Here is a 15,245-nt window from a genome sequence, read left to right as displayed (position 1 = left end):
TATTGTGGCCAGGCAATGGGGTTCTTTGATAAGTGCAGATCACATGGTATGGGGTGGTTGTGTTAGATACGGGGCCATGTGGGGTAGTGGAGGGAGGTCCACAAAGGGAAGGCAAGGTGCTGGTAGAGATACGACGCAGACAGAAACAACAGCTGTCCTTACAAGTGTTATTTGCAATAGGGTCATCCAGGAGGTGGCAGGATGAAGAACCCAAAACATAATCTAATTGCAGTCTGGGGCCTCTCAGATCTGCTGCAGGCTTTTCCACAGAGGTGAAAAGCAGGTCTCAGGCCACAAGTTAAGCACAGATCTAGAAGGTTCAGGAAGGGAGACAACTCCTAGAGGCCTGATTTGCTCAAGGCTATATTCAAGGGTAAGTGGTATGAAAATTCACCAGGCAAAGACCATCAGAAACACACCTGTAGGCAAAAAAGCTTTCTTAGCTGGCTCCAGCAAGGAAGACCACATCCTAGGAACCGCGGAGCGCCTCTGTAAGAGAGGGTTGGGGGCAGGAGGGCGTCTTAGAGGATGGAGGCACGTGCTGGGCGGTTTCAAGGAGAGTTATAGAGGATAGAAGCAGAGCTGTCATTGGTGAGAAGCAGCGGTCATTTCAGTTAGTCAGGAGGGGGCGTGTGTTCGTTTTTGTGGTTGCAGAGCGTCTCTCTGGCTTGGTGCAGACATGGTCACAGATAGGCCTTGTATGACTTGTTTATGTTCAGTGAAGAACATCACAGCCCAGCTGCTAGCTGTCAGCTGTTTTTCATTCCCTCTTCGCAGGGATCTTTGTCTCCAGGTAAAGTCTGCCCAGAGTCCTTCCCAGTTTCTGCCCAGGCTTCTCCCAGAGATCATCACTCCAGGGAGTCTGGGGCGCAGGGTGACAGCAGTGAGTGACCCTCAAGTGGGCAGGAAGAGGGAAACATTCAGGGACAGAATCCCCAGCTCTTCCTTGGGGAGCCTTAAAGGGAAATGCTTAATCCATTAAGCAAAGATAAAGAAGTGTGTAAATTGCAGGACTTCTCAGAGCCTTGCCTAGGCTTATGTGCATGGCCAGAGTGGGAGAGACAAAATGGTGTTTTTGGAACAAAGACAGAGTCAGAGACATGAGCAGGAGGTAGAAACAGAGCGAGAGCGAGCGCGCGCGACAGAGGCAGAGAAAGTAACAGGTACAGAGGCAAAAGGATGGAAATAGAGACACAGAGATAGAGATACAGAGAAAGGAATAGAGACAGAGCCGGGCAGAGATCGACAGGGACAGAGAGAAGTAGGCAGGGCAGAGAGAGGGACAGAGAGCGAGACGGGCGCAGGAGAGGGCCGCCCGAGGGCTGGGCGGGCAGGGCGCGGGCAGGGCGCGGGCAGGGCGCGGGGCAGGGCGCGGGGCGGGGAGGCCGGGTCGGGACAAAGGCTGGCGGGGGGCGGGGGCAGCGATGGCGAAGGCCGCGGCGGGTGCGGAGAACTACAAGTCCCAGCAGCTCCCGCTGCGGCCCTCGGCCGGCCCCTCTCGATCCCCGGGAGCGCCTGGCGGGGCCGCTGGGCCGAGGGGGCCGCCGGCGGGGCTAGCGGGCGGGGCGCTAGCTGCGGGCCCCTGGGGCGCCGGCGGGAGCGGCGGGCCGGGCAGGGGCGAGGGGCGCCGGGTGAGTGTCCCCGCGAGCGGGTCGGCGGACGAGGGCCTGGGGGGGGGGCCGGGGCCCCCGGCGCGGGGCGCGGCCCAGGGCGACCTCCGTGCGCCCCTCGCCGCGCACGCCTCCCGCCAGGGCCCGGGGAGCAGGGTCGAGGCACGAGGCGAGGGCTGAAGGCCTGCGGGCCTAGCGCGCTCTGCCCGCCGCCGCGGCCGCGGGGAGGGCCCCGCTCGAGCTGGGCGCCTTAGATAGGGGAGACTGGGGGGCACCCTTCAGCCGTGGGTCGGGGTTCAGGACGCCCCCTCCTGTAGAGACGATCCAGACCCCCTGCCCCAGGGACCTGGGAGAGGCCCCAAGCAGCGTTCTCCCCGCCCTGAGCCTGGGAGTTCAGGAGGCCCTTTCTCAAGAGGGGAATCCAGGGATTCCCTCTCTCCCCCGGGGCCCCAGTTATTGTTCCTCCCACTCTCCAGTCTGGGAGTCCAGAGTTCTGGAAGCCACTTCCCCAGGAGGTGATCCAGGAACCCAGGAGGGGACCTGGGCATTGTTTCCCCCACTCTCCAACCTGGGGTTCTGGGTAGAGGAGGTGATCTAGGAACTTAGCCCCTCCATTTGCTTAGCCACCCCCATCAATGGGTTGTGGCCCAGGATGTCTCCCTCCCCAGAAGAGGTTCCCCGTATCCCCCAGGAACAGATCTATTTGTTTCCACCCAATGCCCAGCCATGGGGTGGGTAGCTTAAGGGGTCACCTCCCATCAGGTATTCCTGAGCACCCCCTGCTCCCCAGAATGGGTCCCAGCTATTGTTTCTCCACCCCCTCCCCTACCTCCAGCCTGGAACTCAGGATCTTTCCTCCAAGAGGGGACAAAAGTGTCTTGACACATATCCCCATACCTCAGCCATAGGGTCAGTCACTCAGGAATCTCCCCTTCCTAGGATTTGGCTCAGGGCTCCCCCCCCCCCCCCCCCAGTCACCCAAGAGGGGCCCCAGGTATTATTTCTACCCAGCCCCAGCTAGGGGTTAGAATTCGGGATCTTCTGTTCAATTGGGCAGCAGGTATACTGACTACAGTCCTGACCATGGGATCCATGGGTCTCCCTCCCCCACCCCACAGGCTCCACATATTATTCCCCACCTCCCACTCTAGCTTTAGGACCTGGCATTTGGGAACATGGGTGTTTAGACATTACTCCCACCCCGGAACTGTGAGGCCTGGCATTCGGGTGGTCTCTTCCCCAGGAAGCAAGCCAGGGGTACCCCTGTGCTCCCTCAAGAGCACTACCAGATGTGGTTTGTGTCCCCCCCCCCCCATTCCCCAGATACAGGCTTCTTCAAGTTCAGGATGCTTTCTCTCTAGGACTTGAGCCAGAGGTCCCCCTCCCTACCAGAAACTCCCAAATATGCCACCTCTGGCTATGGGACAGGAGTGCAGGCCATGTACTTAGAAGCAAGCACAGAAACTCGGACACCCACCCTCTTCCCCACTGGGGGTAGGAACCTAGGACTCTCTCTCCACAGGACCCAAGCTTCCCACAAGAGGAGGAGTCCAGGATGGAGAAAGGGGCAGAGCCATGGAGTTGGGTACTGGAGACCTCTAGTGCCAGATCCCATGACCTCCGTCCAGGTGTGGGGCTAAGAAGGGAGGGGCCCCCCATGTCCCACCAGGGTCTCTCTTCTTGCCCTGGCTAGGGTGAGTCACAAGTCTCCCTGTGGTCTAAAACAAGAGAAGGATCCATGTGTATGTTCAGAAGTGGGTTTTGGGGCACAGCTTGGCCACCTATCCCATCCCTGCCCAGGCTCCAAGAGACCCCTTGCTCCCCAGAACCTACTTCTGCCCACCCTGTCCTCGCCCTGCAGATCCTGCCCTAGAAGCAGCTGGCACTTCCACACCCGGGATGCGGCGCTCTGTCCTGGTCAGGAACCCAGGCCACAAAGGCCCGAGACCTGCTTATGAAGAGCTTGACTCAGACTCAGAAGACCTGGACCCCAACCCCGAAGACCCAGAGCCTGACCTGGAAGACCTCAACACTGTCTCTGAAGATGTGGACCCCAGCTTGGAAGATCTAGAGCCTGTCTCTGACAATCTGGACCCTGATGCAGACGCTCCAAGTTCCATCTTGGGGACCCGCGCCATGGATCCCCAAGATCTCAACCCCATGTCTTCAAGTTTTGATCTCGATCCAGACGTCATTGGCCCTGTCCCTCTGGTCCTTGACCCTAACAGCGACACCCTCAGTCCCCCAGAAGCTCCAGACCTGGACCCCCTCTCATCCGGCCTCACTGCCGCCCGGGAAGGCCTGGCCGCCAGCCAGGAGGTGCTCCCCGCACCTGCCAGCCCTCCCCGGCCCTTCTCCTGCCCCGATTGCGGGCGAGCCTTCCGCCGCAGTTCGGGGCTAAGCCAGCACCGCCGCACCCACAGTGGCGAGAAGCCCTACCGCTGCCCCGACTGCGGCAAGTCCTTCAGCCACGGCGCCACGTTGGCGCAGCACCGGGGCATCCACACGGGCGCGCGGCCCTACCAGTGCGCGGCGTGCGGCAAGGCCTTCGGCTGGCGCTCCACGCTGCTGAAGCACCGCAGCAGCCACAGCGGCGAGAAGCCGCACCACTGCCCCGTGTGCGGCAAGGCCTTCGGGCACGGCTCGCTGCTGGCGCAGCACCTGCGCACCCACGGCGGCCCGCGGCCGCACAAGTGCCCCGTGTGCGCCAAGGGCTTCGGGCAGGGCTCGGCGCTGCTGAAGCACCTCCGCACGCACACGGGCGAGCGGCCCTACCCCTGCCCGCAGTGCGGCAAGGCCTTCGGGCAGAGCTCGGCGCTGCTGCAGCACCAGCGCACGCACACGGCCGAGCGCCCCTACCGGTGCCCGCACTGCGGCAAGGCGTTTGGTCAGAGCTCCAACCTGCAGCATCACTTGCGCATCCACACCGGCGAGCGGCCTTACGCCTGCCCGCACTGCTCCAAGGCCTTCGGGCAGAGCTCGGCGCTGCTGCAGCACCTGCACGTGCATTCCGGGGAGCGCCCCTACCGCTGCCAGCTCTGCGGCAAGGCCTTCGGCCAGGCGTCCAGCCTCACCAAGCACAAGCGCGTGCACGAGGGCGCGGCGGCGGCGGCGGCGGCGGCGGCGGCTACAGCAGCGGCTGGCCTGGGCCTTAGCCCTGCTTCGGTGTTGCGGCCCGGGCAGGTCTCCCTCCTGGGTCCTGATGCTGGCTCTGTGCTTGGCTCTGGCCTGGGCTCCCTCCCCAATCCCAGCCCCAAAACTGGCCCTGGCTCTGGATCTACCCATGCTCCTGATCCCGTCAAGTCTTCTGACGCTAAGCCTGGTCGCGATGCCAATCCTGACCTTGTGGCCAGCCCCGACCATGGATCTGGTCACAGCTCAGACCCAGATCCTGTGCCCAGCCCCAACCCCAACCCTGAGTCCTGCCCTGACCCCAGCTCTCCCACCCATGACAGCTCAGCCCTCCCTACCTGTGAGAGTCCCAAGTGGGTGCAGGAGCGAGGGGCACTGCTGGGGCCTGATGGCTGAAGGGGATGCCAGCGCCCACGGAGGCCTGGGGAAGTTGTGTGTTGTGCAGTTAGTAAAATCCTCTCACTGCCTTCTGGCTCTGCTTCATGGTTCTCCTGTTTCTTTTTTCCCTAATGCACAGCTCCTCGGGAAATGGGAAGGTGTGGCCTGAGCCGGCCATACGCCAGGAATCCCAATGTTCTGGCTCCCCCAACATCCTCCAGGCTTCTCAGCTTCCCCCATTCCAGCAGTCACTGCTCTGCTCCCCAGATCTGGTCACCTTAGTTAGGAGCAGACTTAGCCCTGCAGGTGGTCCGAGCATCACCCCTTCCCTTTGGTTTATCTGAATGGTGGGATTTATGGCATGTTGAAATTAGCGGGCTGATAATGGAGGCTAATATGAAGCCATGCGGGCAATCCTGCCTTGTCTGTTCCTCTTACTCTTGTCCTTCAAAGTCCACGTTATAGGTACACCACTGGACAAAGGAGGTAGCTCATTTATGCATTCAACAAACATCTGTTGAGAGCTCACAGACACCACATTTGGAAACATTTAAAAAGTACAGGGTATGGTACATTCTAAAAGTATATAAGACTTCTGATTCAGGTCAGGGACAACTTTCCCAAGGAAGCACTGTAATCCCAGTAACTACTAACTTTATCATTAGCACTGTTTGCCCAGCCTCTTGCTGTGCTTTTGCATTTTCTCATTTAATTCTTTCAACAACTCCATGAAGCAGGCAACTATGACTGAGCATCCCCATTTTACAAATGATGAAACTGAGGCATATGGAGTTTAAGGGACTCTTTGGAAGACAGGGAAATGGCAGTTGGCAGCACCTAGATTTGAATCTGAATTGTCTGTCCCCCAGAGCCCTTGTTCTTAACCATTATCCTCCAGGGCAAGAGTGTGCAAAGGCCATGGGGCCTTTGAAAGATGAACTAGGAGAGGAGGTGGGGGAGGACCGGAGGGCTCTGGTAGATTGCTGTAGGGAGTGTGTCATCTCAGAGAAATAGGGAGTCACTGGCAGGTTTTGGGGGGGGGGACTGATATGAATTATTCTTTGAAAATGCTTCTGCCTGCTGGATGGAGAGTGTCATGCATGGAAGGGGTCAGGAGTGGGAGTCTAAGATCAGAGAGGAGGTTGCTGCAGCGGTCCAGGCCAGGAATAGTGGGGGACTCTGGGCTGAGAGCCATAAAAGTGGGAATAAGTGGACCTATTTGGGAGATAATTAGGAAATGAAATAGGATTTGCTGATAGGTCCTAGAGGGGCCGCAGAGGAGGGGACTGAGAGTAATCCGGGAATTTCTGGGAGGATGGAGGGGAACAACCCTTAGAAGGATGTAGAATCATCACCGGACCTAGCGAACGTGGAAGTCAAGATGTTGGCACTGGACGCGGGCATGACAAGGAGCCAGTCCCACGTTGGTACTCAGAGCCAGGCGATCCCCCAACACTGTGCTCGCCCGTCGGCGCTAGGGCCTCGCGACCGCCCCTGGCGGCCAAGTCCCCCGGCCGGCGCGGGCGCCGCTCGGGCAGGTGTGGTCTTCGCGCCGGGGAAGGGGTCGGATCCGGTCACGTGCCTCCAAGGGCGCCCCGGGCACGTGACCCGGACGCCAGTCAGCTGATGCGCGAGGTTTTGAAGCTGCGCCGCGAGGGAGCGGGACGGCGGTGACAGTGGCGGGCGCTGGTTCCCCGGCTGCTCCGCCGCGCCCGCCGGCGTCGGGCGCTCCCCGCCCGGGTATGGCCGCCCCCGGGGGCCGGCGCGGCTCAGGTGAGGTCGCGGGCGGCGGGCGGCGGGCGGCGGGCTGGCAGCAGCCCGGACGCGCGGCGGCCGATAGCCCGTTTCCCTTTCCCCAACTCCGGGGCTGACTCCCAGCTTTCCCGTGTGGGCAGAAGGCTCCTAGAGCCTGGGAGGCGGGGGGGCACCAGCTTCTCCGACTCGGGGCGGCGAGGCTCCCAGCCTGAGCCTAGGTCGCGATTGCTCAACTTTGCTGAAGCACAGCGGGCACCAGTTTCTCCAACCCGCACGAGACTCCAGGATTTCCTTCCCCAAACCAGGAGGTTAATGCTTCTCTAAACGCAGGCTGAGGATTGGGGGGCATTGCCTCCTTGAGCCTAGCCGCCTAACTCAATTTCAGATCTCCAAACCCGTGGAAGCTCAGCTTTCCTGGATTCAGGCGTTGGGTGCCCAGCTTCCAGTGTCTTCAGTCTGCCCCTCTCATGGGGGAGCCTGGAGAAAGACCCTTTCTGTTGGTCTTCCCTATATGAGCTACTGAAGACACCAAAACGTGTCTCACCTGGTAGGGTCTGGGGTAGGTTAGCTATGATCACAGCTGCAGAGGCAGGCCTAGCCGCCGGCTTCCAACCAGCTCTCTTGTAAACAATTGCAAAAGCATCCAAGGTCCAAAGGGACCAGTCAGGAGCTGGCCCTCCCTGCAGAACAGGTTCTGACAGTGCCCACAATCATCTTGGTGGTGGTGGTGGCGGGGGGCTGGAAGCCAGGCCCTGGAAAGAAGCTGGGTTCTCCTGGTGGAGGGGCGGGCGGTGTTAGGGACAGTTCTGGGCTGCAGTGACCGGCTATGACCCCTGCAGCTGCCAAAACATTGGACCTTCCTCTTAGGTTGTTCCTGATTGAAGGGAATAGGCGGTGCTTAAAATAGCCTTGGTTTCCTGAAGCTTTACTGAGACTTGGGCTGAGCTGCTTTGTCTCACTCTATTCTGGAAGCGTTTTCAGGGTTTTAGCCTCAGAGGGAGACTTTTTTTTTTCTTTCCAGTTTTCAGATGAGGAGACTGAGACTTAGAAAGGTGCCTGGGGTCCCCCAACCAGGAAGTGACAGGTCTGGGATTTGGTCGTAGGGCTATGTGATTTCCAGGAGCTGGTAGCTTTAATGAAGATGCCGTATTAGCCCATAACCTGACAAATGGGCAGCGCTGTAATCACAGTGACTCTTCAGCAAAAGCATTCCCTTATTACTGTAATTGTTGATCTTCGCTTCTCCAGGGCTTGTGAGAGTGTCAGCTGGACAGACCAGGTCATGATGAGTTCGGGAAGGGTTTGTCCAGAAAATACTGGAATGTAGCTGAGTTCCATGTTCATGCCTGAGGGCTGGTGTTGGGATGGGCCCAGGAGCCTTGAGTGACCTGTGAGAAGCCAGTGGAAGTAATTCATTCTCTCCCCACAAATCAACAGGAACAATGATGGAATGTCTTGACATTTTAAAAATATATATATCTTTATTGATTTCAGAGGGAGGAAGGGAGAGGGAGAGAGAGATAGAAATGTCAATGATGAGAGTTGTCATTGATCAGCTGCCTCCTGCACACCCCCGACTGGGGATCGAGCCTGCATCCCAGGCATGTGCCCTGACCAGGAGTCTAACCACCATCTCCTGGATCCTAGGTCCATGCTCAACCCCTGAGCCACTCCCAGCTGGGCGGAGTGTCCTGACATTCTTACCACCTACCAACCCCTGCAATAAATACTTTGTAAGCATCAAATCCTCAACTTCCTGTGAGAGATGCTATTACCCCATTTTGCAGATGAGAAACTGAGGCCCAGAGAGTCTGGGTGCCCTGTCTGTGCCAGTGAGCATCGGGGTCAGGAATCAACTCAGGCCCTTTTGAGTACCAAACCTGAATTTGCAAACTCTGAGCAGCACTGCTGCATATATCCATAAAATATGGTAGATTTTTTAATTTTCTTCGATCTCCCAGAATTCTTTCTTGGCTGGAATGTGGGATCTGCCTTCCCTTTTGGGAGGTGGGCCTCCCTGGGCCTGATCCCTACTGCTCTCTCCCATTCCCACAGAGACCGAGCACCTCCTGAGCCCCAGCCTTGGGTATGGGACCCAGGCGGGGGCTTCGCCGGCCCCTCCAACCCCTGTGGAAGAGGAAGACCTCCGCCGCCGGCTCAAGTACTTCTTCATGAGTCCCTGTGACAAATTTCGGGCCAAGGGTCGCAAGCCCTTTAAGCTGATGCTGCAAGTGGTTAAGATCTTGGTAGTCACTGTGCAGGTGAGACCTGCGGGAGCCCCAGCAGAATGCTGCCTGTGGCCACTGTTTTCCTTGAAGGAGAGTCTGGGAGTTGGAACCTCCATCCTGACCCTGCAGCAGCATGACAGTAACAATGGCAGTAATAAATCAGAAAATCCTCAGCTCTATGTGAGCAGCTCCTTTTAACCTCACACATGCCTCCATTTTATAGATGAGGCAGCTGAGGCTCAGCAAGGTTTAGGGACTTGTCCAAAGTCACATAGCAATCAAGCATTGGGATTTGCTGGCACTTGAACCCAGGCAGTCTGATGCCATGTTGATTCTCAAAGAGAACTGACCCAGTGGCTGAACAGATGGTTGCCCCCCTTCCATGCCAGGCCCTGTGCTGGGGTCTAGTGATTCCAAGATGAATCAGACACTGCCCCTGCCCTACGGTGCTGTGACTTTGGGCATGTTCCTGCTTCTAATTTCCCCTTGGTAAAGGAACCTAGCACTGTGGTACTTACCCTATAGGTTTGGGTTTAGCATGGAAGTTGGCATCAGGTAAACATTTCATGAACATTAGTTGCTACCCTGAGGTATATGAGTGCCCACTATGTGCTATGTATTGGTGGGCCTGGAAAATGGGGACATGTGCCTCCATGGTGTGGGTCCTTTTCCTCCACTCAAGCATCGAGGGAGGCCCCATCCAGCAGTGTCGACCCCCTGTCCCTCCCACCAGCTCATCCTGTTCGGGCTCAGCAACCAGCTGGCAGTGACATTCCGAGAGGAGAACACCATCGCCTTCCGCCACCTCTTCCTTCTGGGCTACTCTGATGGGGCAGATGACACCTTCGCAGCCTACACACAGGAGCAGCTCTACCAGGCTATCTTCTACGCTGTGGACCAGGTAGGGGCAGCCAGGGGCAGGTGGGCAGGTTGGCAGGCGCTGGGGGGTGGGGGCTGATGGACTCTCTCCTTCTCTGCCCACAGTATCTGATGCTCCCTGATGTGTCGCTGGGCCGCTACGCATATGTACAGGGTGGGGGTGGCCCCTGGGCCAATGGCTCAGCCCTGGCCCTCTGCCAGCGGTACTACCACCGTGGCCACGTGGACCCAGCCAATGACACCTTTGACATTGACCCAATGGTCGTCACTGGTGAGTGGACAAGGCAGGGCTGAGCTGTTGGGGGCCCCTGGCTGCTGGGATTATAATCCCAGCTCTACTCTCACTCATCTAGGAGATGGGTTATCTTGAGTATTAATAACTTGATGTATGCAACGTGTTTAGAAGAATGCTTGACATGTAGAAAGTGCTAGGTGTTATGTTTAATATCATTAATTCACTAAACATTTGGGGGCCTACAGAGCTCCAGGCCCTAGGGTCTGTGCAGGGAATAGACATACTGGGCCCTACCCTGGGGAGACATGGGGCACAAATAACAAATGTTCAAGTACAAAGTGAATCAGGAAAGGGGTCTCTCAGGAACTCTGGGAGCCCTCCCTATGCCTCCCCAATCCTGTGCCCCTTTCCTGCCTCCTTGTCCTCAGATTGCATCCTGGTGGACCCCCCTGAGAGACCCCTTGTGCCCCCCAATGATGATTTCTCTCCCATGGATGGCAGCGCCAGTTACAAGAACCTCACGCTCAAATTCCACAAGTACTGCCTGATGGAGGGGGCCACCCCAAAGCTTGGCAGAGGGTTGGGGGAGGCAGGAGGCCAGGTATCCTTGGGGTCCCCCTGGCAGCCACTTCCCTGAAGGTGGGGGCAGGGGCAGGCCAGGCTTATGCCTGCTGAGTGAGCACTTCCCTCTGCCAGCTGCAGAGTCAGCATGGGGCAGGAGTGTTGGCATTCTAGGGCCCAGGGAGCTATGGAGCTCCCTCCCCCTCACCGGACCCCTCCCCTTAGGCTGATCAACGTCACCATCCACTTCCAGCTGAAGACCATCAATCTTCAAAGCCTGATCAACAATGAGATCCCAGACTGCTATACCTTCAGCATCCTGGTGAGCTCACGGTGTCCAGGGCAAGAGTATGGACCCCCCTCCCCCTGGTGATCTGGGGTGGGGAGCAGGGGATGGTACCACAGGACTTCTGAGCTCTAGGGCTGAGGACCCTTGACCAAGGGCAGCATGTGGGTGATGGAGAAGCTGGGGCTAGACAGACCATCCAGCATGCGGGTCTGGGAGCCTAGGCCTGCCAAGACTTACTCTGCACCCCACCACAGATCACGTTTGACAATAAGGCATACAGCGGGCGTGTCCCCATCAGCCTGGAGACCCAGGCTCACATCCAGGAGTGTAAGCACCCCAGCGTCTTCAGGCATGGTGAGCCCTCAATCCCCAGCCCAGTATCAACCAGGGACCCTGACCTGCCAAGGGATCCTCTGAACCCCATACCAGCACTGACTGAGCTTCTGACTCAGAATAACCCATGAGCCCGCTGATCAACCCAGACCAGCCCTGCAGTCGCCTTGGTCTGGCCCAGCCCCAGCCCTGGCCTCCAAACGCCCCAAGCTTCCTTGACTCTAGCCAAGGCCCACTTCCCACAGGAGACAACAGCTTCCGGCTCCTGTTTGATGTGGTAGTGATGCTCACCTGCTCCCTCTCCTTCCTGCTGTGTGCCCGCTCCCTGCTCCGGGGCTTCCTGCTGCAGAATGTAAGAACCATCCCAGTGTCACTGTGCCCATAAGGGGTAGGGGTGGTGAGAGGCTCCTGTGCCTGGAGAAGCCCTCACCCCACCTGCCTCCTGCAGGAGTTTGTGGGGTTCATGTGGCAGCAGCGGGGACGGGCCATCAGCCTGTGGGAGCGGCTAGAATTTGTCAACGGCTGGTATATCCTGTTGGTCACCAGTGACGTGCTCACCATCTCGGGCACTATCATGAAGATCGGCATTGAAGCTAAGGTGGGTCCTGCCCACACCCTGCCCCTGGCCCTGGCAGCCCCTTCCAGACCTTGGCCTCTATACTGCCCCCACTGATGCCCATCTGGGGCCACATTCCCCAGCCAGATGGGGTTGACACTGCTCCCACCCCTAGAACTTGGCCAGCTACGACATCTGCAGCATCCTCCTGGGCACTTCAACGTTGCTCGTCTGGGTTGGTGTCATCCGCTACCTGACCTTCTTCCATAATTACAACGTAAGCCTGTGTGCGTAGGCCTCCCTCCGGGTGGTGGCCACATGTCCCCCAATTCCCACTTCCCAAATTCATACCCATGCGGCAATCACCAGCCCCTGCAGATGACCCATCACGAGCCTTTAAGTCCTATACCTGTCCACCACAGATGTACCTGTCACTGAATCTGAGCAGGGGCCACATGAGCCTGCCCCCTCATAGCCATACAGCTGAGTACAGTCACGGAGCACCCTCAGCTCCAGGCTACCCCTTCTCAGCTCCCCTAGCTGTGCCCTCAGCCAGGCCCTGCCTGCTCACCCCATGTGCACTGCCAGCCAGGGTTGTGGCCATGCCCTCATCAGCCATTTGCCCGCTGCAGATCCTCATCGCCACGCTGCGGGTGGCCTTGCCCAGCGTCATGCGATTCTGCTGCTGTGTGGCTGTCATCTACCTGGGCTATTGCTTCTGCGGCTGGATCGTATTGGGGCCCTACCATGTGAAGGTAGGGGCTAGCAAGGGCTGGTAGGAGGTGCTCATGACCCACAGGAGAAGGTTCGTTCCCTGGCTCCCTTCCCCTGAACCTACATCCCAAGCCCTCAGAACCTTGGCTTCTCTGTTACTGACCTGGCCACACTGAGTGACCCCCAGTACTTTACCAACAGGTCTGCAGTGGTTCTGCCCACACTGACCTTATGACCTTATCATTGACATGATCCCTAAAAGACCCCATTGTAACTGCCGATACTCTGCCCACTGTCCCTCTGACCCCAGTAACCCTGGCCTTGACCCTTTGACCTTATCATCACACAGTGACCCCCAGGTGGTCCCATTGTAACTATTGGTACTCTGCTGTCCCCTCTGACCCCTGGTGCCCCCGCCCAGCCCCTTCTGTCCCTACAATCCCACTGACCTTGCTGCCTGGCCACAGTTCCGCTCGCTTTCCATGGTGTCGGAGTGCCTGTTCTCACTCATCAATGGGGATGACATGTTCGTGACATTTGCGGCAATGCAGACGCAGCAGGGCCGCAGCAGCCTCGTCTGGCTCTTCTCCCAGATCTACCTTTACTCCTTCATCAGCCTCTTCATCTACATGGTGTTGAGCCTCTTCATCGCACTCATCACTGGTGCCTACGACACCATCAAGGTCAGCCTGCCTCCCCATAGGGCCAACCCGCATCACATATAGCTCCAGTCTGGGTTCCGTGTCCCTTCGAGGCTGCCACGGCGAGGTCTCAGGGGACACGGCTGGGTGAGGAGAGAAGGACCCAGGGAGAGAATGTGGGAGACTCTGCAAAGCCAAAGGAGATGGTGGCTCGGAATTAGGGGTCACAGGCAGAACTGATGTCATGGACACAGCTGCCGTATTCTCAGTTTGATCAAGGTGGGTCACTGGCCAGGTAGGGTTCTCGAGTCTGCTTTTACCAACAGGGACACCAGGTCGTATAGTTTCAGTGACTTACCCAAGGTCAGCAACTAAGTGGTGAAACCAGGCTCAACCCAGGAAGCCTTGCTTCTAAGTCCTCTGTCTTATGGGATCGCTAGGGCAGCAGTTGTTTGGGTCTGGGGAGCCGTGGTTCTGCAGGCTATGGGGATTAGAAGAGAGAAAGGGGCCAGAGCAGAATGTGGGGTGGCAGATAGATAGGATTCTTTTAGCCAGCATGTCCAAGGGCCTATTGTGAGCTAAGACTTGTGCTGGGAAACAAGGCAAGGTGTACACAGTCTCTCCAGGGCCAGTGGGCAAGATGGATGATGCATGAACAGAAGTATGATGACCGACTGGTGAGAATTATGAAGGAAGGAAAGTTTCTAGAATATGCTATTCAATACTAATGTCTGACCACATGGGACTATTTAAATTTTGATTTTTTAAAAATGTTTTTATTGATTTTATTTTTAGAGAGGGAGGGAGAGAGAGAAACATCTTTGATTGAATTGGCTGCCCCCTAGTGGGGATGGAGCCTGCAACCCAGGCATGTGCCCTGACCCAGGAATGGAACCAGAGACAATGGGACAGTGCTCAACCAACTGAGCCACAGTGGCCAGGGCTAAATTTTGATTTTAATTGAAATGAAATACAATTCCAAATTCAGTTCCTCACTCACACCATTCACATATCAAGTGCCCAGGAGCCAGTGTGGCTAGTGGCTTCCAGATTGAACACCATAGAATCAAGCATTTGTCATCTCAGGAATTTCTAGATTGAAGAGGTAGGATCCCAAGTAAGGGAGCCCCAGGGGGAAAGAACACCTGGAGCAAAGGCCTAGAAAGAACTTGGAGAGGAAATGGTGGCTCCTCCACAAGGTGGGGAAGGGAAAGGCTCAGGCTCAGCCGAAAGCTACAATGTTCACTCCCACTGAGGACGTAAGTATGGCACCAAGTGACCAAGATGTGGGATGTGCACACATTCAGGAGTCAGGGAGGGTCATTCTGGAATCAAACCAGGAGGAACAGGGACCAAGGGTGGGTGCCTGCTTGGTCTTTGAGGAACAGCAAAGAGACCCAGATGGCTGGAGAGGAGGTGGAGGGGAGGGCAGATCTCAATGGGCCCTTTTCATGCTGGCCACCCTGCATCTCTCCTCAGCACCCCGGCGGTGCAGGCACGGAGGAGAGCGACCTCCAGGCTTACATTGCGCAGTGCCAGGACAGCCCTACCTCTGGCAAGTTCCGCAGCGGGAGAGGCTCAGCTTGCAGCCTCTGCTGTTGCGGCAGGAGCAGGTTCGAATCCAGGTTGGGATTGGGGGAAGGGGAGGTGCCAGAGGGAACTGCTGCCTTCCTTCCCGCTTGACACACTCCCTCCTTTAGGGATGATGCCGAGGAGAATTCGCTGCTGGTGAATTGACCCGGACCGCGACTGCCACTGGACATTAGCCCCAGGACCCTGGACTGGGGAGATCCTTGCCTATTTATTTTTAGGGTTTGCTTTTGAGGACTGGCTCTCTGCAGCACCCTGTGAAGGTGTGGGCCAGTTGAATCGGACACTGGGGTGGGACAGGGGTAGGGTGGATGTTAAATAAAACAGGAAAATAAACGTCTTGT

General features: G+C 57.4%; 2 protein-coding genes across 4 annotated transcripts; both read left to right on the top strand.

Annotated features, from left to right (window-relative positions):
- Positions 1-1,618: 1,618 nt before the first annotated feature.
- ZNF358 (zinc finger protein 358) lies at positions 1,619-5,221 on the top strand. Of its 3 annotated transcripts, none has more exons than XM_087815914.1 (2): positions 1,619-1,631; positions 3,472-5,221. In XM_087815914.1, the coding sequence occupies exon 2, from the start codon at positions 3,510-3,512 to the stop codon at positions 5,136-5,138; it is 1,629 nt and encodes a 542-aa protein (XP_087672040.1). In that variant the 5' UTR covers positions 1,619-1,631; positions 3,472-3,509; the 3' UTR covers positions 5,139-5,221. The 3 variants fall into 3 exon arrangements, with proteins under 3 accessions (XP_087672040.1, XP_016072915.2, XP_087672039.1); XM_016217429.2 differs by lacking the exon at positions 1,619-1,631 and adding an exon at positions 2,852-3,238; XM_087815913.1 differs by lacking the exon at positions 1,619-1,631 and adding an exon at positions 2,852-3,304.
- A 3,693-nt stretch (positions 5,222-8,914) lies between these two features.
- On the top strand, positions 8,915-15,237 carry MCOLN1 (mucolipin TRP cation channel 1; the record flags this gene model as incomplete). Its single annotated transcript, XM_016217446.2, has 13 exons — positions 8,915-9,136; positions 9,837-10,004; positions 10,088-10,253; positions 10,646-10,754; positions 11,004-11,100; positions 11,322-11,421; positions 11,646-11,752; positions 11,849-11,998; positions 12,132-12,233; positions 12,589-12,711; positions 13,138-13,353; positions 14,791-14,936; positions 15,012-15,237. Coding segments are annotated over 13 exons (1,743 nt in total), but the record flags the coding sequence as incomplete, so codon positions are not given.
- Positions 15,238-15,245: the final 8 nt, after the last annotated feature.

This window comes from Miniopterus natalensis, chromosome 4, assembly GCF_054644295.1.
Source record: "Miniopterus natalensis isolate mMinNat1 chromosome 4, mMinNat1.hap1, whole genome shotgun sequence".
NCBI classification, from domain to species: domain Eukaryota; kingdom Metazoa; phylum Chordata; class Mammalia; order Chiroptera; family Miniopteridae; genus Miniopterus; species Miniopterus natalensis.
Note: the sequence above shows the minus strand (reverse complement) of the source record. Positions and strands in the feature narration are given on the sequence as shown.

What these genes read in the sequence shown, in the direction of transcription:
- ZNF358 (XM_016217429.2), top strand. Translation starts at nt 3,166, where the DNA reads ATGGAGAAAGGGGCAGAGCCATGGAGTTGGGTACTGGAGACCTCTAGT. An exon ending in ATCCCATGACCTCCGTCCAG is followed by an intron (nt 3,239 to 3,471) that starts GTGTGGGGCTAA and finishes CTCGCCCTGCAG; the next exon opens with ATCCTGCCCTAGAAGCAGCT.